Here is an 18,823-nt window from a genome sequence, read left to right on the forward strand (position 1 = left end):
TACTGAACAGCACTCGCATACATATAAAACAAGTAGAGAAAATAATATCTGAATCATATAAACAAATAAAAAAACATGTAACATGCCTTGGTTCCAATTATACCAGTTCTTATGAATACATTAGGTTCTGCTGGGAAATAGTTACCTCATTGTTTACTCTGATAGCATTTTTGCGAAAAGTAATGATTACATGGCTAATATGCTGTTCAAACCAAGCTAATGTAAATATATGGGGCCTGTAACACAAAATGAATATGTAATTCACACAGGAGCCAAGCGGTCAATGTTGACAAAAATGCTTGCACATCTTTCAGCTCTTGGATGGGTAAGCTAAGGTCAAAGGCAGAAGGTACTGATAAAAACAACAGGAAATGAGCCAGGCAGGCTTTACACATATTGTGTTGCCATCCATATGCATACAAAAAATATTTTGCACTGTAAGACATCTCAACAAATATGGTCGAAGTATGGATTTTTTTTTTTTTTTAAGTATTTATATCAATAGCATTTATGCATTTACTGATGGGGTGACCGTTAACCAAATAAAAATGAGTTTTGGTTAAGCTGGTTTGGTAGAGACAGGTATGAAAGTATTTTTTAGATATAATAAGACCTTATTTGGACTGTGTGTGAACAAGATCGACAGCTTTCCTTGCATAAATACAAGGAGGGGAATCAAGAATTATTGACAGTAATATTGACAGCGCAGTGAGGTAATGCTATGTGAGGTCTGAAATGTTCATTTATGGTCCAGTTCAAGGAAAGCATATTTCAGTTGCACTGAAGAAAAGAGTGGACATGACTATGAATTAAGACTGTTCTGTCCTTCCGTGCCCTGGTTCCCGTAATACACAGTTGAGCCATTAATCTCTGAAGTACTTTCTCCCCAAACTCTCATTAGACACGCTCAAATTAGCACCAAAATTAGAGCCACCTCAAAAAGGTACAAAAGTAATCTGATTTTGATACTATCATATCAAAAAATGCATTTATTTCATATGCTCAAAAGAGCATGTTCATCTTTCACGTCTGAGTGTGCTTCTCCACATAATGAAAAAACTTCAAGCTCTTGTCAATTTAATAACGTCTCAAATGTAACTGTTTCATATTTGACTCTCTGTTCCAAACAGCTTTATATCTCAGGTCCCATACTGCTGTGAAATAGATGAAATCTCATTGACTTTCATATAGCTGACCAAACGGAAATACAAGATCAAGTCATGGGGGGGTTTTCAAGCCTTGGCACTAAAGGTCGCGATGACATAGGGATAGAAGAAGTGGTGGGATGCTGCACTGTACCTAAAGGTAACCCAGAGGAATACATTCTACTAAGTACTGGGATGCTAATGCTATCAGCTGCTGGGTGCTCTGCCATCTCATATGCATGTGGCTGCACTTCCTCATCTCTCGAAACAATATGCAGGGCTAGGGAGCTGTGAAGTGCGGTCGAATAAACACGAGGACGGATTTATTGTGGTATGAATACCTAAAGAGAATAAATCAATACAAGTGCCTCCTGTCGATAGCAAGAGTAACAGTAGCTGCATAATATTACCTTGCAGGCTTTTTGGACACAGATGTTTCGAACAATACTCCCAAGTTCTTGCTTGATTATACTGTTAGACGAAACCAGGTTGACTTAATGGTCAATCGTATTTGATGGCAATACAATTGAGATGTAGTAATCACTGGAATAGTTTAAAAGTGGGCTGCTTTCATAGACTGTCTCTAATTCATATCTTTTGCATGTAGCAATGCAACGTAATTTCAGACTATTTTCTTTTTTACACGGCAGAAGATTTGATATATTTGTTTTGTTTCTCTCTCAGACAACTAAAAGATGCCTTTCTATATACTGATAAGGAGTCTGCTCTACATTAAAAACCCAATATTACATATACAAGTAGCCCAACAATATACAGTGCATTCGGAAAGTATTCAGACCCCTTGACTTTTCCACATTTTGTTATGTTACAACCTTATTCTAAATGGATTAAATAGTTTTTCCCCTCATCGATCTACACACAATACAACGCGGTGTACTACTCCCTTCACAGAACAGAGCAAACTGGCTCTAACCAGAATAGAAAGAGGAGTGGGAGGCCCCGGTGCACAACTGAGCAAGAGGACAAGTACATTAGTACACTATTTTGAGAAACAAATGCTTCACAAGTCCTCAACTGGCAAGTTCATTAAATAGTATCTGCAAAACACCAGTCTCAACATCAACAGGTAAGAGGTGACTCCGGGATGCTGGCCTTTAGGCAGAGATGCAAATAAAAAGCCATATCTCTGTCCAGTGTCTGTGTTCTTTGGTCCACCTTAATCTTTTATTTTTATTGGCCAGTCTGAGAAATGTAATTTTCTTTGCAACTCTGCTTAGAAGGCCAGCATCCAAGAGTCGCCTCGTCACTGTATTGCGGGTACTATTTAATGAAGTTGCCAGTTGAGGACTTGTGAGTCGTCTATTTCTCAAACTAGACACTCTAATGTACTTGTCCTCTTGCTCAGTTGTGCACTGGGGCCTCCCACTCCTCTTTCTATCCTGGTTAGAGACAGATTGCGCTATTCTGTGAAGAGAGTAGGACACAGCGTTGTACAAGATCTTCAGTTTCTTGGCAATTTCTTGCATGGAATAGCCTTCATTTCTCAGAACAAGAATAGACTGACAAGTTTCAGAAGAAAGTTCTTTGTTTTTTGGCCATTTTGAGCCTGTAATCGAACCCACAAATGCTGATGCTCCAGATACTCAACTAGTCTAAGGAAGGACAGTTGTATTGCTTCTATAATCAGAACGACAGTTTTCAGCTGTGCTAACATAATTGCAAAAGGGTTTTCGAATGATCAATTAGCCTTTTAAAATTATAAACTTGGATTAACTAACACAACGTGCCATTGGAACACAGGAGTGATGGTTGCTGATAATGGGCCTCTGTACGCCTATGTAAATATTCCATAAAAAAAGATGTTGTTTCCGGCTACAATAGTATTTTACAACATTACAACATTAACAATGTGTACACTGTATTTCTGATCAATTTGATGTTATTTTAATGGACAAAAAAAATGTGCTTTTCTTTCAAAAACAAGGACATTTCTAAGTGACCCCAAACTTTTGAATGTTAGTGTAAGTATTCACACCCTTTACTCAGCACTCTGTTAAAGCACCTTTGCAAGTGATTACAGCCTTGAGTTTTCTTGGTATGACGCTACAAGCTTGAAACACCTGTATTTGGGGCGTTTCTCCCATTCTTCTCTGCAGAGCCTCCCAAGATCTGCCAGGTTGGATGTGTAGTGTCGCTGCACAGCTATTTTCAGGTCTCTCCAGAGATGTTTGATCAGCTCTGGCTGGGCCACTAAAGGACATTCAGAGACTTGTCTCGAAGCCACTCCTGCATTGTCTTAGGGTCGCTGTCCTGTTAGAAGGGGAACCTTCGCCCCAGTCTGAGGTCCTAAGCGCTCTAGAGCAGGTTTTCATCAAGGATCTCTCTGTACTTTACTCTGTTCATCTTTCCCTCGATCCTGACTAGTCTCCCAGCCCCTCCCGCCTAAAACATCCCCACAGCATTATGATGCCACCACCATGCTTCACTGTAGAGATGGTGCCAGATTTTCTCCAGCTGTGATGCTTGGCATTCAGACCAAAGAGTTCAATCTGACATGTCCCTTTTACTGAGGAGTGGCTTCCGTCTAGCCACACTACCATAAAGGTCTGATTGGTGGAGTGCTTCAGAGATGGTTGTCCTTCTTTCAGGTTCTCCCATCTCCACAGAGGAACTCGGGTTCTTGGTCACCTCCCTGACCAAGGCCCCTCTCCCCCGATTGCGATGTTTGGCCAGGCGGCCCACTCTAGGAAGAGTCTTGGTGGTTCAAAACTTCTTCCATTTAAGAATGATGGAGGCCACTGTGTTCTTGGGGACCTTCAATGCTGCATAATTTTGTACCATTCTCCAGATCTGGGCCTCGACACAATCCTGTCTCAATTTCGAACCTCATAGCAAGTCTGAATACTTATGTAAATAAGGTATTTCAGTTTTTTTAAATGTATAATACATTTGCAAAAATATCTAAAAACCTGTTTGGGGTATTGTGTGTAGATTTATGTCGACTAACATAACAAAATGTGGAAAAAGTCAAAGGGTCTGAATACTTTCCGTATGCACCGTACTGAAGCACTTCTGTGAACCTTTCCTAATAATCTTAAGTATCTTTCTTACTCCTTTCAATCTCTCTCATAATGACATTTTATATACAATATTGGTATATAGAACATAAATTAGTACACACATTTTTCCCCTATTCACAATCAACCTTCAGCAAACCCGAAGCAATTTTGAAGTAAAATAAAAAAATAAATCAGAACAATACAACAATGCAATAAACAGCTTTGAAACAATGTCTTATTATATAAATGTATATACTTTCTTTGCTCCCAAGACTCGTTTGAGTGTAACCTGAAAAATAAAATGAACTGTTAAAAATCCTCGTCCTCGCCTTTTTATCAGTCAATGAGGGTCGGAGGAGTGAAGTCTGTCGGGAAAAAAACAAAAATATGGGCACACGATTCCCCGACATCTTGTTCATGTGTAAACAGAGCACCAGTAGTGTCTTGGTTCCATGTCTCATCTGTACAAAAGTATAAATATATGCTTTTTTCTCTCAAATCTTTCACATATCTAGGATGTATAGCGGACAAAAAAAGGTTGTTTTTTTGATCTAAACCCGCCAGTGGTGCAGTATCTGTGCTGGGGTTTGTTGTTTGCTGGCTTGTGTGGACTTCTGATCTGGTGTGTTTGCTTGGTGTTGGGATTGATCGTCTCTGCATAAATAGTACGTTGCACAGTTCTGGGCCACTGGGCCAAAACAACCGTTCTGTCCGACTACAGCAAATCCATTTTGGGTCTGTAATGCAGCAGGAGGGGGGATTTCTGGAATGCAAACAAAACAAATGACAAATAAAGACTAACTGACTGAAAACAATACAGCTGGAAAGATGTCCTTCTCAACACAGACAGAGATAGATAGGCTACTACTTTGATTATATCCTTATCATAGCCCCTAGAATAAAACAATACAGCTGGAAAAATGTCCTTCTCAACACAGACAGAGATAGAGAGGCTACTACTTTGATTATATCCTTATCATAGCCCCTAGTATAAAACATTGGGGTTTAAAATGACAAGCTCTGATCGTAACATTCACTTCCATTCATCTCTGGGTTTTGTGTCACCATAGCACATCGTGAGAGAAAAGGTCTCTAAATAGTTCTGGAGAGCAAGCTGTCCTCTCCACCGAGACGTGTGTGTGTGTGTGCACAGCTTATCAGCATGCAACTCTGTGGATGATCTATGCAGAAAACAACCGGAAAAGCAATATTTTAGTAGACTTATTCTACCCCATACTCTTTTATAAGTATTACCTTAAATCTCCATCTTGTCACGACAACAAATTTCAAAGTGTGGTCCTTTCCCAAGATTTCCTCATTGCATAAAATGTCCAGCTGTGAATGGGAGATATAAGAATGATGCATTTATTAACAATTCACTGGAAGGGAAATCCGCTGCACTGCATATAGAGAATAAATACCTTTAACCTTAGGAGTGTGTAATGCGTGTGCTGTAACCCCCACACGGTCAGAAACAAGGCACTGCTTTGATTATATGTTCTATATTGTCCTTCTGATTCAGACTTGAGGTCTCTCTGTGCTGTCAAAATATCTACATTTCTTTGAGAGGAAACAAAGACGGAAAAGTACATTTGCCCGTGGCCCCTTAGCACCTTGCGCATGGGGGTCTTTTGGAAAAGCACAAAAACCTTCATTGTAGCCAATAGAATCAAAGACTTCCTTGCCAATCCACTCCTCCTCCGTGGATTAAACATTGATATTCTGTGAGGCGGCTGCCCGCATCTGCATTCGGCCAATCAATACTCTCCCCAACACAGACACTGAGGGGCTGAGGGGGAAAGGGGAGAGAGGAGGAGAGGAAGCCAGTGTGAAGCAGCACTGCCACAGCAGCACCTACTGGTAGATGGCTCTTCCTTCTAACTGAGAGACATTGCTTTTGCCTTGATGTTATTTTATCTTGGTAACAGAGTAAAACCGTTTTGCCACAGCAAGAGTTACAGCAATAATAGACAGCATGTATTAGAGTATTTATTCCATTGTTGATAATGTCATTAATAACATAACACATTCCCTCTCCCCATGCGTACATGTGTTTGGGCGCTGAGGGACATGGCAACAAGTTTGAAAACAAATGAAACATTATGAAACACATGGTGTGGGTGACGCAACGCATTCAGCTCATGCGGTCACAGCTCACGAATACTCTTCTCCGTGGCTTAGTGAGGTACAGTGATTTAATAAATACTGTTCTCCATGGCCTGGTGAGGTCTGCTGAAATATCAAGATGGATGCTCCAATTATCCTATAGATATAAATATAACCCATGGGAAAGCGCCGCGCTGTGCTTTGACACAGCAGGGACTGTTGACGTACACCTCTATGTTTAGTGTTTAAAATAGATTTTGAATGAAGAACGGCTCTTGATATTCAATAGCCAACAACAGAGCAGCTGACAGCTGTATTGCGTCACGGACGTTGGTGATGGAAACATACGCTTTGAAGACATCACACACACACACGCACACACACACACGCACGCACGCACGCACACGCACGCACACACGCACGCGCACGCACGCACGCACACGCACACGCACGCACACACACACACACACACACACACATCTTCAAGACAGACAGTTACGAGATAAAAGGCAAATTGAACACCGGCTTAAAAGTTACATCACATCTCACGCATACAGTTGTGACAGGCGACTCACAATGACAAGACAGAAAGCAAATTATATTACAAGGGCATATTTTCCCCAGAACATAAGGTGAATGGCAAAAGCTTTGTGAAGAATAATGGCAGCGGAGGAAGAGGATTGGATAGTGTATGTGATGAGGCAAACAAATGCACTGCCTTGAGAGAACCAAGAACGCCTTGTTAAAAGGGATCGTCTTTCAGTTTAATAAAGTGCATGGGAAGGGCTTAAAGAGACGGCTAGTCAAAACTACATCTTGGGGCCTCCTTAAAAAGAGGTCCTTCGTCACTAGACAAGCTCAAATTCGCATTACTGCAGGAAACACCCCCCCCCCCCTTGCCTTAAAGTGGGTTAGCCATACCTCATTGAACGATGTCAGGTTAAGCTTTTTGGCGATGAATTTCTTGAGGTGAAGGACCGTGGCTTGCGCCGAGCAGCGGATCCACTTGCGCTTCAGGCCACGGAGCTTGCTGCTGTTGCACTCCAAACAGATGCTGACCTGCAGGAGGGAAGACAAATGAACACGCATTTCAAAAATGACTGAGGTGGCACTTGAATTTTCCTTCCAGGCTTCTCAGTATTCTGCAAATACTGTACATGAAAGTGATATCAACCACTACGTTGAAAATACCATTCCACATGAGACTTGTTGTCTTCCATGGTGACTGTGTGCCATGGCATTGTCTCAAGAAGCCAGGAGATGGAGAGTGGCACACTTTTGAAGCATGGCAAGCGAAGACCGTACCGCAGGTGGCTTGGCAAGTCTGTGCCTGAAGGAGTCACGTTGTATTACCAGCATCAGGCCTCTCCCTCTGACTGGCGCAGAGACAGACAAAGGGCCCTGGTAAAGTGGCTTTATACTGCCATTTTCAGGTGATTTCTGGAGACCCAGGGATGCATTAATAGAAACAGATGGCATTAGCAACCCCTGTCTTTCTCCCTAAAACATCAACAGAGCCAGTAAAAACACAGGTCTCCAGAGTTATGCTCAAATGTGGAAATCGAAAGCAAAGACTGCTGTAAAGTGTAAAGACTGCTGTAAAGTGTAAATGGTTGGTTTTCAATGGAACGAACAATGAGGGGAACATTATGATGCAAACAAAAGCTTTCCATTGAGAGAGTTAGGCACTGAGAGTTAATGGTAGTTCGGCAGCAGTCTTCGGGGCCGTTACATTAGTGGAACCATTAGGGAACTGCCGCGCTGGTATGACTCGGAGCAAATTCACAGATATGACTAATGCAATAGCGTAAGGCATCGAGTAAATGAAGGTTTTTGGAGCACCACCCCGTTTCACTCTTTTTGAGCTTTGTAGCGAATAGCAGATATCGATTACTTAAGAACAAAAAATGGCTTGATAGATTCAATGGCTTAGGGAGATTATTAAATATGTTACATTTATATTCCAGTGAAACAGTTACAGTCGAAGTTGGAAGTGTACACACACCTTAGCCAAATACATTTAAATTCAATTCCTGGCATTTAATCCTAGTAAAAATTCCCTGTCTTAGGTCAGTTAGGATCATCACTTTATTTTAAGAATGTGAAATGTCAGAATAATAGTAGAGAGAATAATTTTATTTCAGCTTTTATTTCTTTCATCACATTCCTAGTGGGTCAGTTTACATACACTCAATTAGTATTTGGTAGCATTGCCTTTAAATTGTTTGACTTGGGTCAAACGTTTGGGGTAGCCTTCCACAAGCTTCCCACAATAAGTTGGGTGAATTTTGGCCCATTCCTCCTGACAGAGCTGGTGTAACTGAGTCAGCTTTTTTCAGTTCTGCCCACAAATGTTCTATGGGATTGAGGTCATGGCTTTGTGATGGCCACTCCAATACCTTGACTTTGTTGTCCTTAAGCCATTTTGCCACAACGTTTGAAGTATGCTTGGGGTCATTGTCCATTTGGAAGACCCATTTGCGACCAAGCTTTAACTTCCTGACTGATGTCTTGAGATGTTGCTTCAATATAACCACCTAATTGTCCTCCCTCATGATGCCATTTATTTTGTTGAGTGCACCAGGCCCTCCTGCAGCAAAGCACCCGCACAACATGATGCCGCCACCCCCATGCTTCACAGTTGGGATGGTGTTCTTCGGCTTGCAAGCCTCCCCCTTCTTCCTCCAAACATAACAATGGTCATTATGGCCAAACAGTTCTATTTGTGTTTCATCAGACCAGAAGACACTTCTCCAAAAAGTATGATCTTTGTCCACATGTGCAGTCTGGCTTTTTTATGGCGGTTTTGGAGCAGTGTCTTCTTCCTTGCTGAGAGGCCTTTCAGGTTATGTCGATATAGGACTCGTTTTACTGTGGATATACATACCTTTGTACCTGTCTCCTCCAGCATCTTCACCAGGCCCTTTGCTGTTGTTCTGGGATTGATTTGCACTTTTCGCATCAAAGTTTGTTCATCTCTAGGGGACAGAACGTGTCTCCTTCCTGAGTGGTATGACGGCTGCGTGGTCACATGGTGTTTATACTTGCATACTATTGTTTGTACAGATGAACGTGGTACCTTCAGATGTTTGGAAATTGCTCCCAAGGATGAACCAGACTTTTCTGAGGTCTTGGCTGATTTCTTTTGATTTTCCCATGGTGTCAAGCAAAGAGGCACTGAGTTTGAAGGTCGGCCTTGAAATACATCCACAGGTACACCTCCAATAGACTCAAATTATGTCAATTAGCCTTGCAGAAGCTTCTAAAGCCATTAAATCATTTTCTGGAATTTTCCAAGTTGTTTAAAGGCACAGTCAACTTAGTGTATGTAAACTTCTGACCCACTGGTATTGTGATACAGTGAATTATAAGTGAAATAATTAAAGGCACAGTCAACTTAGTGTATGTAAACTTCTGACCCACTGGTATTGTGATACAGTGAATTATAAGTGAAATAATCTGTCTGTAAACAATTGTTGGAAAAATTACTTGTGGTATGCACAAAGTAGATGTCCTAACCGACTTGCAAAAACTATAGTTTGTTAACAAGAAATGTGTGGAGTTGTTGAAAAACAAGGTTTGATGATTCCAACCTAAGTGTATGTAAACTTCCGAATTCAACTGTGTGTCCATATTTAGCATCCCAAAATCACCATATAAGAACATGGAGTTATATATTCTGATGTCATGTCTTTCTAAAAACCATGTTATCACATTATCAAGCAGTGTCCGTGTATCTTTTTTAATTGGGAGCTCATTTCACTTGAAAATAACTAACACCGAATACACTCATTCCATTGTCTGTATATCCTGGATGTGAAAATTCAAACCTTTGTGCCTCTGCCAACATGAGCAGACGTTCATTACTCTGCTAAATGTTGCTTTCATGGTTCTTCCTCTTTTCAATTTCAGTGTTGTGCTGCTTTCATTAGGCTGCCTTGGCTTCCCTCCCCACCCCAAGGTCAACCTTTAGAAGGTCACCCAGCAGACATGGCAGAAGAAGTCCAAAAACCAGCCATGCATAGCCCTCTCCTGCTGTTATTACTATTACCAAATAGGGTTGAGTGGCTGTTCAAAATTCACACTTATAAGCAGTGTTGGGGGTAACGCGTTACAGTAATCTATTACTTTTATGAATAATATAACAAGTTACTTGTGTTCAAATATTGTAGCATTATGACAGTTACTTTTTCAAGTAACGTTACTTTCAGAATCAAGTCTCTACTGGCATGTTATACCCTCGGTTTCTTTACCTCAACTTACAGTTGAAGTCAGAAGTTTACATACACCATAGCCAAATACATTTAAACTCAGTTTTACACAATTGCTCACAGTTAATCCTTGTAAAAATTCCCTGTATTAGGTCAGTTAGGATCACCACTTTATTTTAAGAATGACAAATGTAAGAATAATAGTAGAGGCAATTGCCTTTAAATTGTTTAACTTGGGTCAAACATTTTAGGTAGCCTTCCACAAACTTCCCACAAAATGTTGGGTGAATTTTGTCCCATTCCTCCTGACAGAGCTGGTGTAACTGGGTCTGATTTGTAGGCTTCCTTGCTCACACATGCTTTTTCAGTTCTGCCCACACAATTTCTATAGGATTGAGGTCAGAACTGTGATGTCCAGGCCTCCCAGGTGGCGCAGTGGTCTAAGGCACTGCATCGCAGTGCTAGCTGTGCCACAAGAGACTCTGGGTGTGAGCCAAAGCTCTGTCGCAGCTGGCCGTGACTGGGAAGTCCATGGACACACACACAATTGGCCTAGCCTTGTTAGGGAGGGTTTGGCCGGTAGGGATATCCTTGTCTCATTGCGCACTAGCGACCCCTGTGGTGGTTCGGGCACAGTACGCGCTGACCAGGTCGCTAGGTGCACAGTGTTTTCTCTGACACATTGGTGCTTCTGGGTTGGATGCATGCTGTGTTAAGAGAGACCTTCATCTCTCCTGAGCCTGTATGGGAGTTGTAGTGATGAGACAAGATAGTAACTACTAACCTACTGAAATAGGGGAAAACATTTGTTTTTAAAGAATACCTTGACATTGTTGTCCTTTTTGCCACAACTTTGGAAGTATGCTTGAGGTCATTGTCCATTTGGAAGAGCCATTTGTGACCAAGCTTTAACTTCCTGACTGATGTCTTGAGATGTTGCCTCAATATATCCACATAATTTTCCTTCCTCGTGATGCCATTTATTTTGTGAAGTGCACCAGGCCCTCCTGCAGCAAAGCACCCCCACAACATGATGCTGTCACCCCCATGCTTCCTCCTCCTTTTTCCTCCTAAGATAACGATGGTCATTATGGCCAAACAATTCTATTTTTGTTTCATCAGCCCAGAGGACATTTCTCCCCAAAATATGATCTTTGTCCCCATGTGCAGTTGCAAACCATAGTCTGGCCTTTTTCTCCCCAATTTCGTAGTATCCAATTATTAGTTGTTACTATCTTGTCTCATCGCTACAACTCCCGTACGGGCTCGGGAGAGACGAAGGTCGAAAGTCATGTGTCCTCCAAAACACAACCCAACCAAGCCGCACTGCTTCTTAACACAGCACGCCAATGTGTCGGAGGAAACACTGTGCATCTGGCGACCTTGGTTAGTGTGCACTGCGCCCGACCCACCACAGGAGTCGCTTGCGCGCGATGAGACAAGGATATCCTACCGGCCAAACCCTCCCTAACCCGGACAACGCTAGGCCAATTGTGCGTCGCCCCACGGACCTCCCAGTCGCGGCCGGCTGCGACAGAGCCTGGGCGCGAACCCAGAGTCTCTAGTGGCACAGCTTGCGCTGCGATTTAGTGCCCTAGATAACTGTGCCACCTGAGAGGCCAGTCTGGCTTTTTTTGGAGCAGTGGCTTCTTCCTTGCTGAGTGGCCTGTCGATATAGGACTTGTTTTACTGTGGATATAGATACTTTTATACCTGTTTCCTCCAGTATCTTCACAAGGTACTTTGCTGTTGTTCTGGAATTGATTTGCATTTTTCACACCAAAGTACACCTCTCCTTCCTGAGTGGTATGACGGCTGCGTGGTCCCATGGTGTTTATACTTGCATACTATTGTTTGTACAGATGACCGTGGTACCTTCAGGCATTTGGAAATTGCTCCCAAGGATGAACCAGACTTGTGCAGGTCTACAATTTCTTTTCTGAGGTCGAGGCTGATTTCTTTTGATTTTCCCATGATGTCAAGCAAAGAGGTACTGAGTTTGAAGGTAGGCCTTGAAATACATCCACAGGTACACCTCCAATTGACTCAAATGAGTTAAATTATCCTTGCAGAAGCTTCTAAAGCCATTATATCCTTTTCTGGAATTTTCCAAGTTGTTTAAAGGCACAGTCAACTTAGTGTATGTAAACTTCTGACCCACTGAAATTAGGTCCAAAAACAATTTGTGTCACTTGTGTCATGTGCAAAGTAGATGTCCCAACCGACTTGCCAAAACTATGGTTTGTTAACAAGAAATTTGTGAAGTGGTTGAAAGACAAGTTTTAATGATTCCAACCTAAGTGTATGTAAACATCCGACTTTAACTGTATGTGCTCACCCTCCATTCACATTTATCACTGTCAATCGTAAATGACAGGCTTATTCTTCAAGTTTTACCAGTGAAATGTCCATGCAACATCATTCATGCAACATCACTCGAGATCTAAATGCATATTCTCATGAAACTGATTGATATCAAATGGTTGGCATGCAGTTCACAAACTGTAGCCTACTTGTGTTTTGTCTCAATCTATTTTGCGTGTCGTGGTACTGTTCAGTTTTGGCTGCATGAGCAAAAAAATCGGACCATTCGCACAATCATCTTACCATCTCATAATAAAATGTGCTGTTTTTTTTATTTACAGTAACGTTATACTATTTGGTTAGACTATGTAGAACCCTATCATTATGTGATCTTGCAGACATTCAGCTTTGATCTAACTTTATTAAACGAGCACCATTCTCCAATCATGTTCTGAAACACTGAATGGAGAAACGCTTGTAGCCTATATTGAAATGGAATTGTTCTGCAAAAATGGTTGAAAGAAGAGACATACAGTGGGGCAAAAAAGTATTTAGTCAGCCACCAATTGTGCAAGTTCTCCCACTTAAAAATATGAGAGAGGCCTGTAATTTTCATCATAGGTACACTTCAACTATGACAGACAAAATGAGAAGGAAAAAAATCCAGAAAATCACATTGTGGGATTTTAATGAATTTATTTGCAAATTATGGTGGAAAATAAGTATTTGGTCAATAACAAAAGTTTATCTCAATACTTTGTTATATACCCTTTGTTGGCAATGACAGAGGTCAAACGTTTTCTGTAAGTCTTCACAAGGTTTTCACACACAGACTTTCAACTCCCTCCAAAGACTTTCTATGGGGTTGAGATCTGGAGACTGGCTAGGCCACTCCAGGACCTTGAAATGCTTCTTACGAAGCAACTCCTTTGTTGCCCGGGCGGTGTGTTTGGGATCATTGTCATGCTGAAAGACCCAGCCACGTTTCATCTTCAATGCCCTTGCTGATGGAAGGAGGTTTTCACTCAAAATCTCACGATACATGGCCCCATTCATTCTTTCCTTTACACGGATCAGTCGTCCTGGTCCCTTTGCAGAAAAACTGCCCCAAAGCATGATGTTTCCACCCCCATGCTTCACAGTAGGTATGGTGTTCTTTGGATGCAACTCAGCATTCTTTGTCCTCCAAACACGACGAGTTGAGTTTTTACTAAAAGGTTCTATTTTGGTTTCATCTGACCATATGACATTCTCCCAATCTTCTTCTGGATCATCCAAATGCTCTCTAGCAAACTTCAGACGGGCCTGGACATGTACTGGCTTAAGCAGGGGGACACGTCTGGCACTGCAGGATTTGAGTCCCTGGCGGCGTAGTGTGTTACTGATGGTAGGCTTTGTTACTTTGGTCCCAGCTCTCTGCAGGTCATTCACTAGGTCCCCCCGTGTGGTTCTGGGATTTTTGTTCACAGTTCTTGTGATCATTTTGACCCCACGGGGTGAGATCTTGCGTGGAGCCCCAGATCAAGGGAGATTATCAGTGGTCTTGTATGTCTTCCATTTCCTAATAATTGCTCCCACAGTTGATTTCTTCAAACCACACTGCTTACCTATTGCAGATTCAGTCTTCCCAGCCTGGTGCAGGTCTACAATTTTGTTTCTGGTGTCCTTTGACAGCTCTTTGGTCTTGGCCATAGTGGAGTTTGGAGTGTGACTGTTTGAGGTTGTGGACAGGTGTATTTTATACTGATAACAAGTTCAAACAGGTGCCATTAATACAGGTAACGAGTGGAGGACAGAGGAGCCTCTTAAAGAAGAAGTTGCAGGTCTGTGAGAGCCAGAAACCTTGCGTGTTTGTAGGTGACCAAATACTTATTTTCCACCATAATTTGCAAATAAATTCATAAAAAATCCTACAATGTGATTTTCTGGATTTTCTTTCTCATTTTGTCTGCCATACTTGAAGTGTACCTATGATGAAAATGACAGGCATCTCTTTTTAAGTGGGAGAACTTGCACAATTGGTGGCTGGCTAAATACTTTTTTTGCCCCACTGTATATGCACATTTAATAACCAAAATATCCATAAATAACGTTTTCAAGTGTTCTATCGTAATGTCCATAAAAACAATAGAAATGTCTGATAAATGTCATTCAAAACAGCAAGAAAAACATCTCTCATCACAACAAAACAACACATCAAAGGAATATTGTCCATAAACATTTTGGCATCTTCACGAAACGAAATATACATATCAAAGCCATGAAATACCGGCTATCAAGTCACAACAAGGCCGACTTCAAATGCTGACATCAAAACTCGTGTGGGTTAAATGACGGCGAATGCAAACTGTCAGACCGATCCTGCACATAATAATTACTTATTAAGGACAAACAATGGCGAAAATCACAAAGTAAATCTAAAAGTTTGCTTATCTGTACTGAATGGACGGCGTAAATAAATAACTAATATAACAAATAATATTTAATATATTACTATTCCAAGTAACGAATCTTAACCTCTTCAACCTATGGGGGCGCTATGTCATTATTGGATAAAAAAACGTGCCCGTTTTAAGCGCAATATTTTGTCACGAAAAGATGCTCGACTATGCATATTGTGACGTATTTGTAGGCATATCATTGGAAGATGAAGATTGACCATAAGAGACTACATTTACCAGGGGTCTGCCCGGTGTCCTGTGTCAAAATTATTGCATAATCTCTAGGTCCATGCGCGTTCCATTTCTTCAGAAGAGAAAGTCAACTGCCACGATGGATTTATCGTCGATAGATATGTGAAAAACACCTTGAGGATTCTAAACATCGGTTTGCCATGTTTCTGTTTCTTTTCCACATTTGCTATCTAACTGAGAGTCTCCTCATTGAAAACATCTGAAGTTCTTCAAAGGTAAATGATTTTATTTGAATGTTTTTCTGGTGTTTGTGAAAATGTTGCTTGCTGAATGTCAGGCATAATCCTATGCTTGGCTATCAATAGTGTTAAACAAATGCTTGCTTTGCAATGGTTGAGAAGCATATTTTTGAAAATCTGAGATGACAGTGTTGTTAACAAAAGGCTAAGCTTGAGATCAAATAGATTTATTTAATTTCATTTGCGATTTTCATGAATAGTTAACGTTGCGTTATGCTAATGAGCTTGCGGATAGCTCAGTTGGTAGAGCATGGCGCTTGTAACGACAGGGTAGTGGGTTCGATCCCCGGGACCACCCATACGTAGAATGTATGCACACATGACTGACTGTAAGTCGCTTTGGATAAAAGCGTCTGCTAAATGGCATATATTATTATTATTACACAATCCTGGATACAGGTTTCTTTCGTAGCTAAACGTGACGCAGAAAACGGAGCGATTTGTCCTAAACAAATAATCTTTTTGTAAAAACTGAACATTTGCTATCTAACTGAGAGTCTCCTCATTGAAAACATCTGAAGTTCTTCAAAGGTAAATGATTTTATTTGAATGTTTTTCTGGTTTTTGTGAAAATGTTGCCTGCTGAATGCTAACGCTAAATGCTACGCTAAATGCTACGCTAGCTATCAATACTGTTACACAAATGCTTGTTTTGCTATGGTTGAGAAGCATATTTTGAAAATCTGAGATGACAGTGTTGTTAACAAAAATCTAAGCTTGAGAGCTTGCATATTGATTTCATTTCATTTGCGATTTTCATGAATAGTTAACGTTGCGTTATGGTAATGAGCTTGAGGCTGTATTCACGATCCCGGATCCGGGATGGCTCGTCGCAACAGGTTAACATTGCCCGTAAGACAATTGCGTTATCCGTCCTCGCCATCTTTTGTTTCTGTTTTTTTTTCGGTTATCAATTTGTCCCTTTCTGCATAACCTCCCTCCTCTGTGTCCTCTCTTTCTCTCCCCATTGACCTGATCTCTCTGTTTCTCATTCCTCTCTTCACCTGAAATTGTTAGGTTCGATTACTTGTTAGATATTACTGCATGGTCAGGAACTAGAAGCACAAGCATTTTGCTACACTCGCATTAACATCGGCTAACCATGTGTATGTGACAAATAACATTTGATTTGACCTCCTTCTATCCATCCTTTGCACTCACGCGCTTCTTCCTCTCCTCCACAATTCCATAGCAGCCATGTCATTTTAGCAGACTCTCTCACCCACGGAGTCTTAAAGGGCTTCTATCTCGACCCTCCAAATCTTTTTTTCTTTTATCTCTTTCTCACATCCTCCCCCCCACTGTCTCCTTTTCACCGCTGCCTTTCTCCCGTGCCTCACATGACGCTGGACAGCAGTTCTCCCCTCCGTGTATATTCTGCTCACAAAGCTTAGCAGCTCTATTAGCTATTCGTTCAACACCTCACACCTCTGCTGAATACCAAAAGAGCGGGACCTTTGACCTCTGGTACAATCTCCCGGCCAAGTAGAGAGGACGTGGCGCTTGGCTGCAAGTCGACACTGCGTGTTTTTACAAAAACATGTTGATCTTTTCTTTACGGAGACAATAGCTACATGTTAAACAGCCAATCACCTGAAGCTATATAGTGGTGACGCGTGTACGGCGGCTCTTTTCTGGAAAATACTGTTTGTGAATACAATGGCGACGAGCAGAGACAATAAAAGTTCTCTGCATTATTGATACCGTCCACAGAGCTGAGAATGTACTGGAATACAAATGATCATCAAGACGAAATTCGTGTAAAAACCCTTCCGTATTTTAAATGAGCTGTATGTGCGGCATGCTGGGTTGCCTACTTGTGGATATACGACTCAAAACAACTATAGGCCTACCATGTAGTGAACTGGTCATTACAACTTAGTTCACCTAAATCAAATCAAATCAAATTGTATTGGTCACATACACATGGTTAGCAGATGTTTTTGCGAGTGTAGCGAAATGCTTATGCTTCTAGTCCCGACAGTGCATCAATTTCTAACATGTAATCTAACAATTCCACAACAACTACCTAATACACACAAATCTATGTAAAGGAATGGTCTGAGAATATATACATATAAATATTTGGATGAGCAATGACAGGCAAAATGCAATAGATGGTATAAAATACATTCCCCTATAACCTAGGATAATGTTTTATGAGATTCCGCTTGAGCAGACAAAGCATGGGGCTCGTAATTTCATGGCACCGTGGACAGAGAAAATGAAAGATGAGCTCAGAGATGACTCCTTCCTGTCCTGCAGGAAATGAAGGCGGCGTGTGGTGGACGTCCACCTACCTGCTCGTCGCTGCGGTGATAATCGTTCTCCTCCTCCTCCGGTTTGTCCTCCGCTGTCTCCTTATTTGCCGTGTCCTCCGTTTTCACCTCACCTGTTGTCAACCAATGAGAGGAGCGACAGATAGTGGTCAAGCCTAATAATACTTTATTTTAGTCGCCATCATTTCAATGTTTTAACACATTAACAAATATTACTTCATACAGCCATGGCTCTATATAAGATTACCAGACAATTATGAGTGAATGGCAAGAGTGGATCACTCGGAGTGTGTTCAACCTTTAATCTAGTCGACTGGACATAATTGACTTTCATACCTGCTCTCTTTATTAACTAAACACAAGCAATGCTCATCTGATGGCAAGAAACAGGGCTTTTTCCTAATGAACCAAATGGCCTGTATCCATTCAACTGTAGAATTACATTTATTAGGAATTTACGTGGCCCAACGCGTCAAGCAGTTTACTTGATTTGTCCACCGTCTGAGCGCGGTCATCCAAATCAGTTTGCCTTTTAATGAAGGCAAACTGATCTTTTGCCTTTGTGATTGCAAGGGGGCTCAAATCAGACCTCTTCTCTGGTTTAATTGGCCTTGGGGAACCATTTGAGCAAAGATGGAGGAATAGGGAAATTGAGATGGAGAGAGGTCATTATAAAGTAAGGGCCGATGGTCACTGGCAAAAGGAAGAGAGAAATAAGGCTTCTACACACCAGCGAAATAACTAAGCTGAGGAAAATAGGTGTGGAGCGGTGAGAGGGAGGCCAGCTCCTGTTAAATAAACCTGTTGGCTCCGGATGTTTGGTTCA

At 41.5% G+C, this 18,823-nt stretch overlaps 1 protein-coding gene across 1 annotated transcript in view; it reads right to left on the reverse strand.

The window, feature by feature from the left end:
• Nucleotides 1-969: 969 nt before the first annotated feature.
• Nucleotides 970-18,823, reverse strand: part of LOC118363542 (polycomb group RING finger protein 3) — a 42,044-nt gene continuing 24,190 nt past the window's right edge. Inside the window, exons 7-10 of the mRNA XM_052488415.1 lie at nucleotides 18,019-18,110; nucleotides 7,193-7,330; nucleotides 5,420-5,500; nucleotides 970-4,928 (exon numbers count right to left, since the gene is read on the reverse strand). Of these exons, the coding sequence (XP_052344375.1) occupies nucleotides 4,881-4,928; nucleotides 5,420-5,500; nucleotides 7,193-7,330; nucleotides 18,019-18,110 (359 nt within the window). The 3' untranslated portion in view covers nucleotides 970-4,880. The remainder of the gene's footprint in view (nucleotides 4,929-5,419; nucleotides 5,501-7,192; nucleotides 7,331-18,018; nucleotides 18,111-18,823) is intronic.

Source organism: Oncorhynchus keta, chromosome 30 (assembly GCF_023373465.1).
Source record: "Oncorhynchus keta strain PuntledgeMale-10-30-2019 chromosome 30, Oket_V2, whole genome shotgun sequence".
Classification (NCBI taxonomy): domain Eukaryota; kingdom Metazoa; phylum Chordata; class Actinopteri; order Salmoniformes; family Salmonidae; genus Oncorhynchus; species Oncorhynchus keta.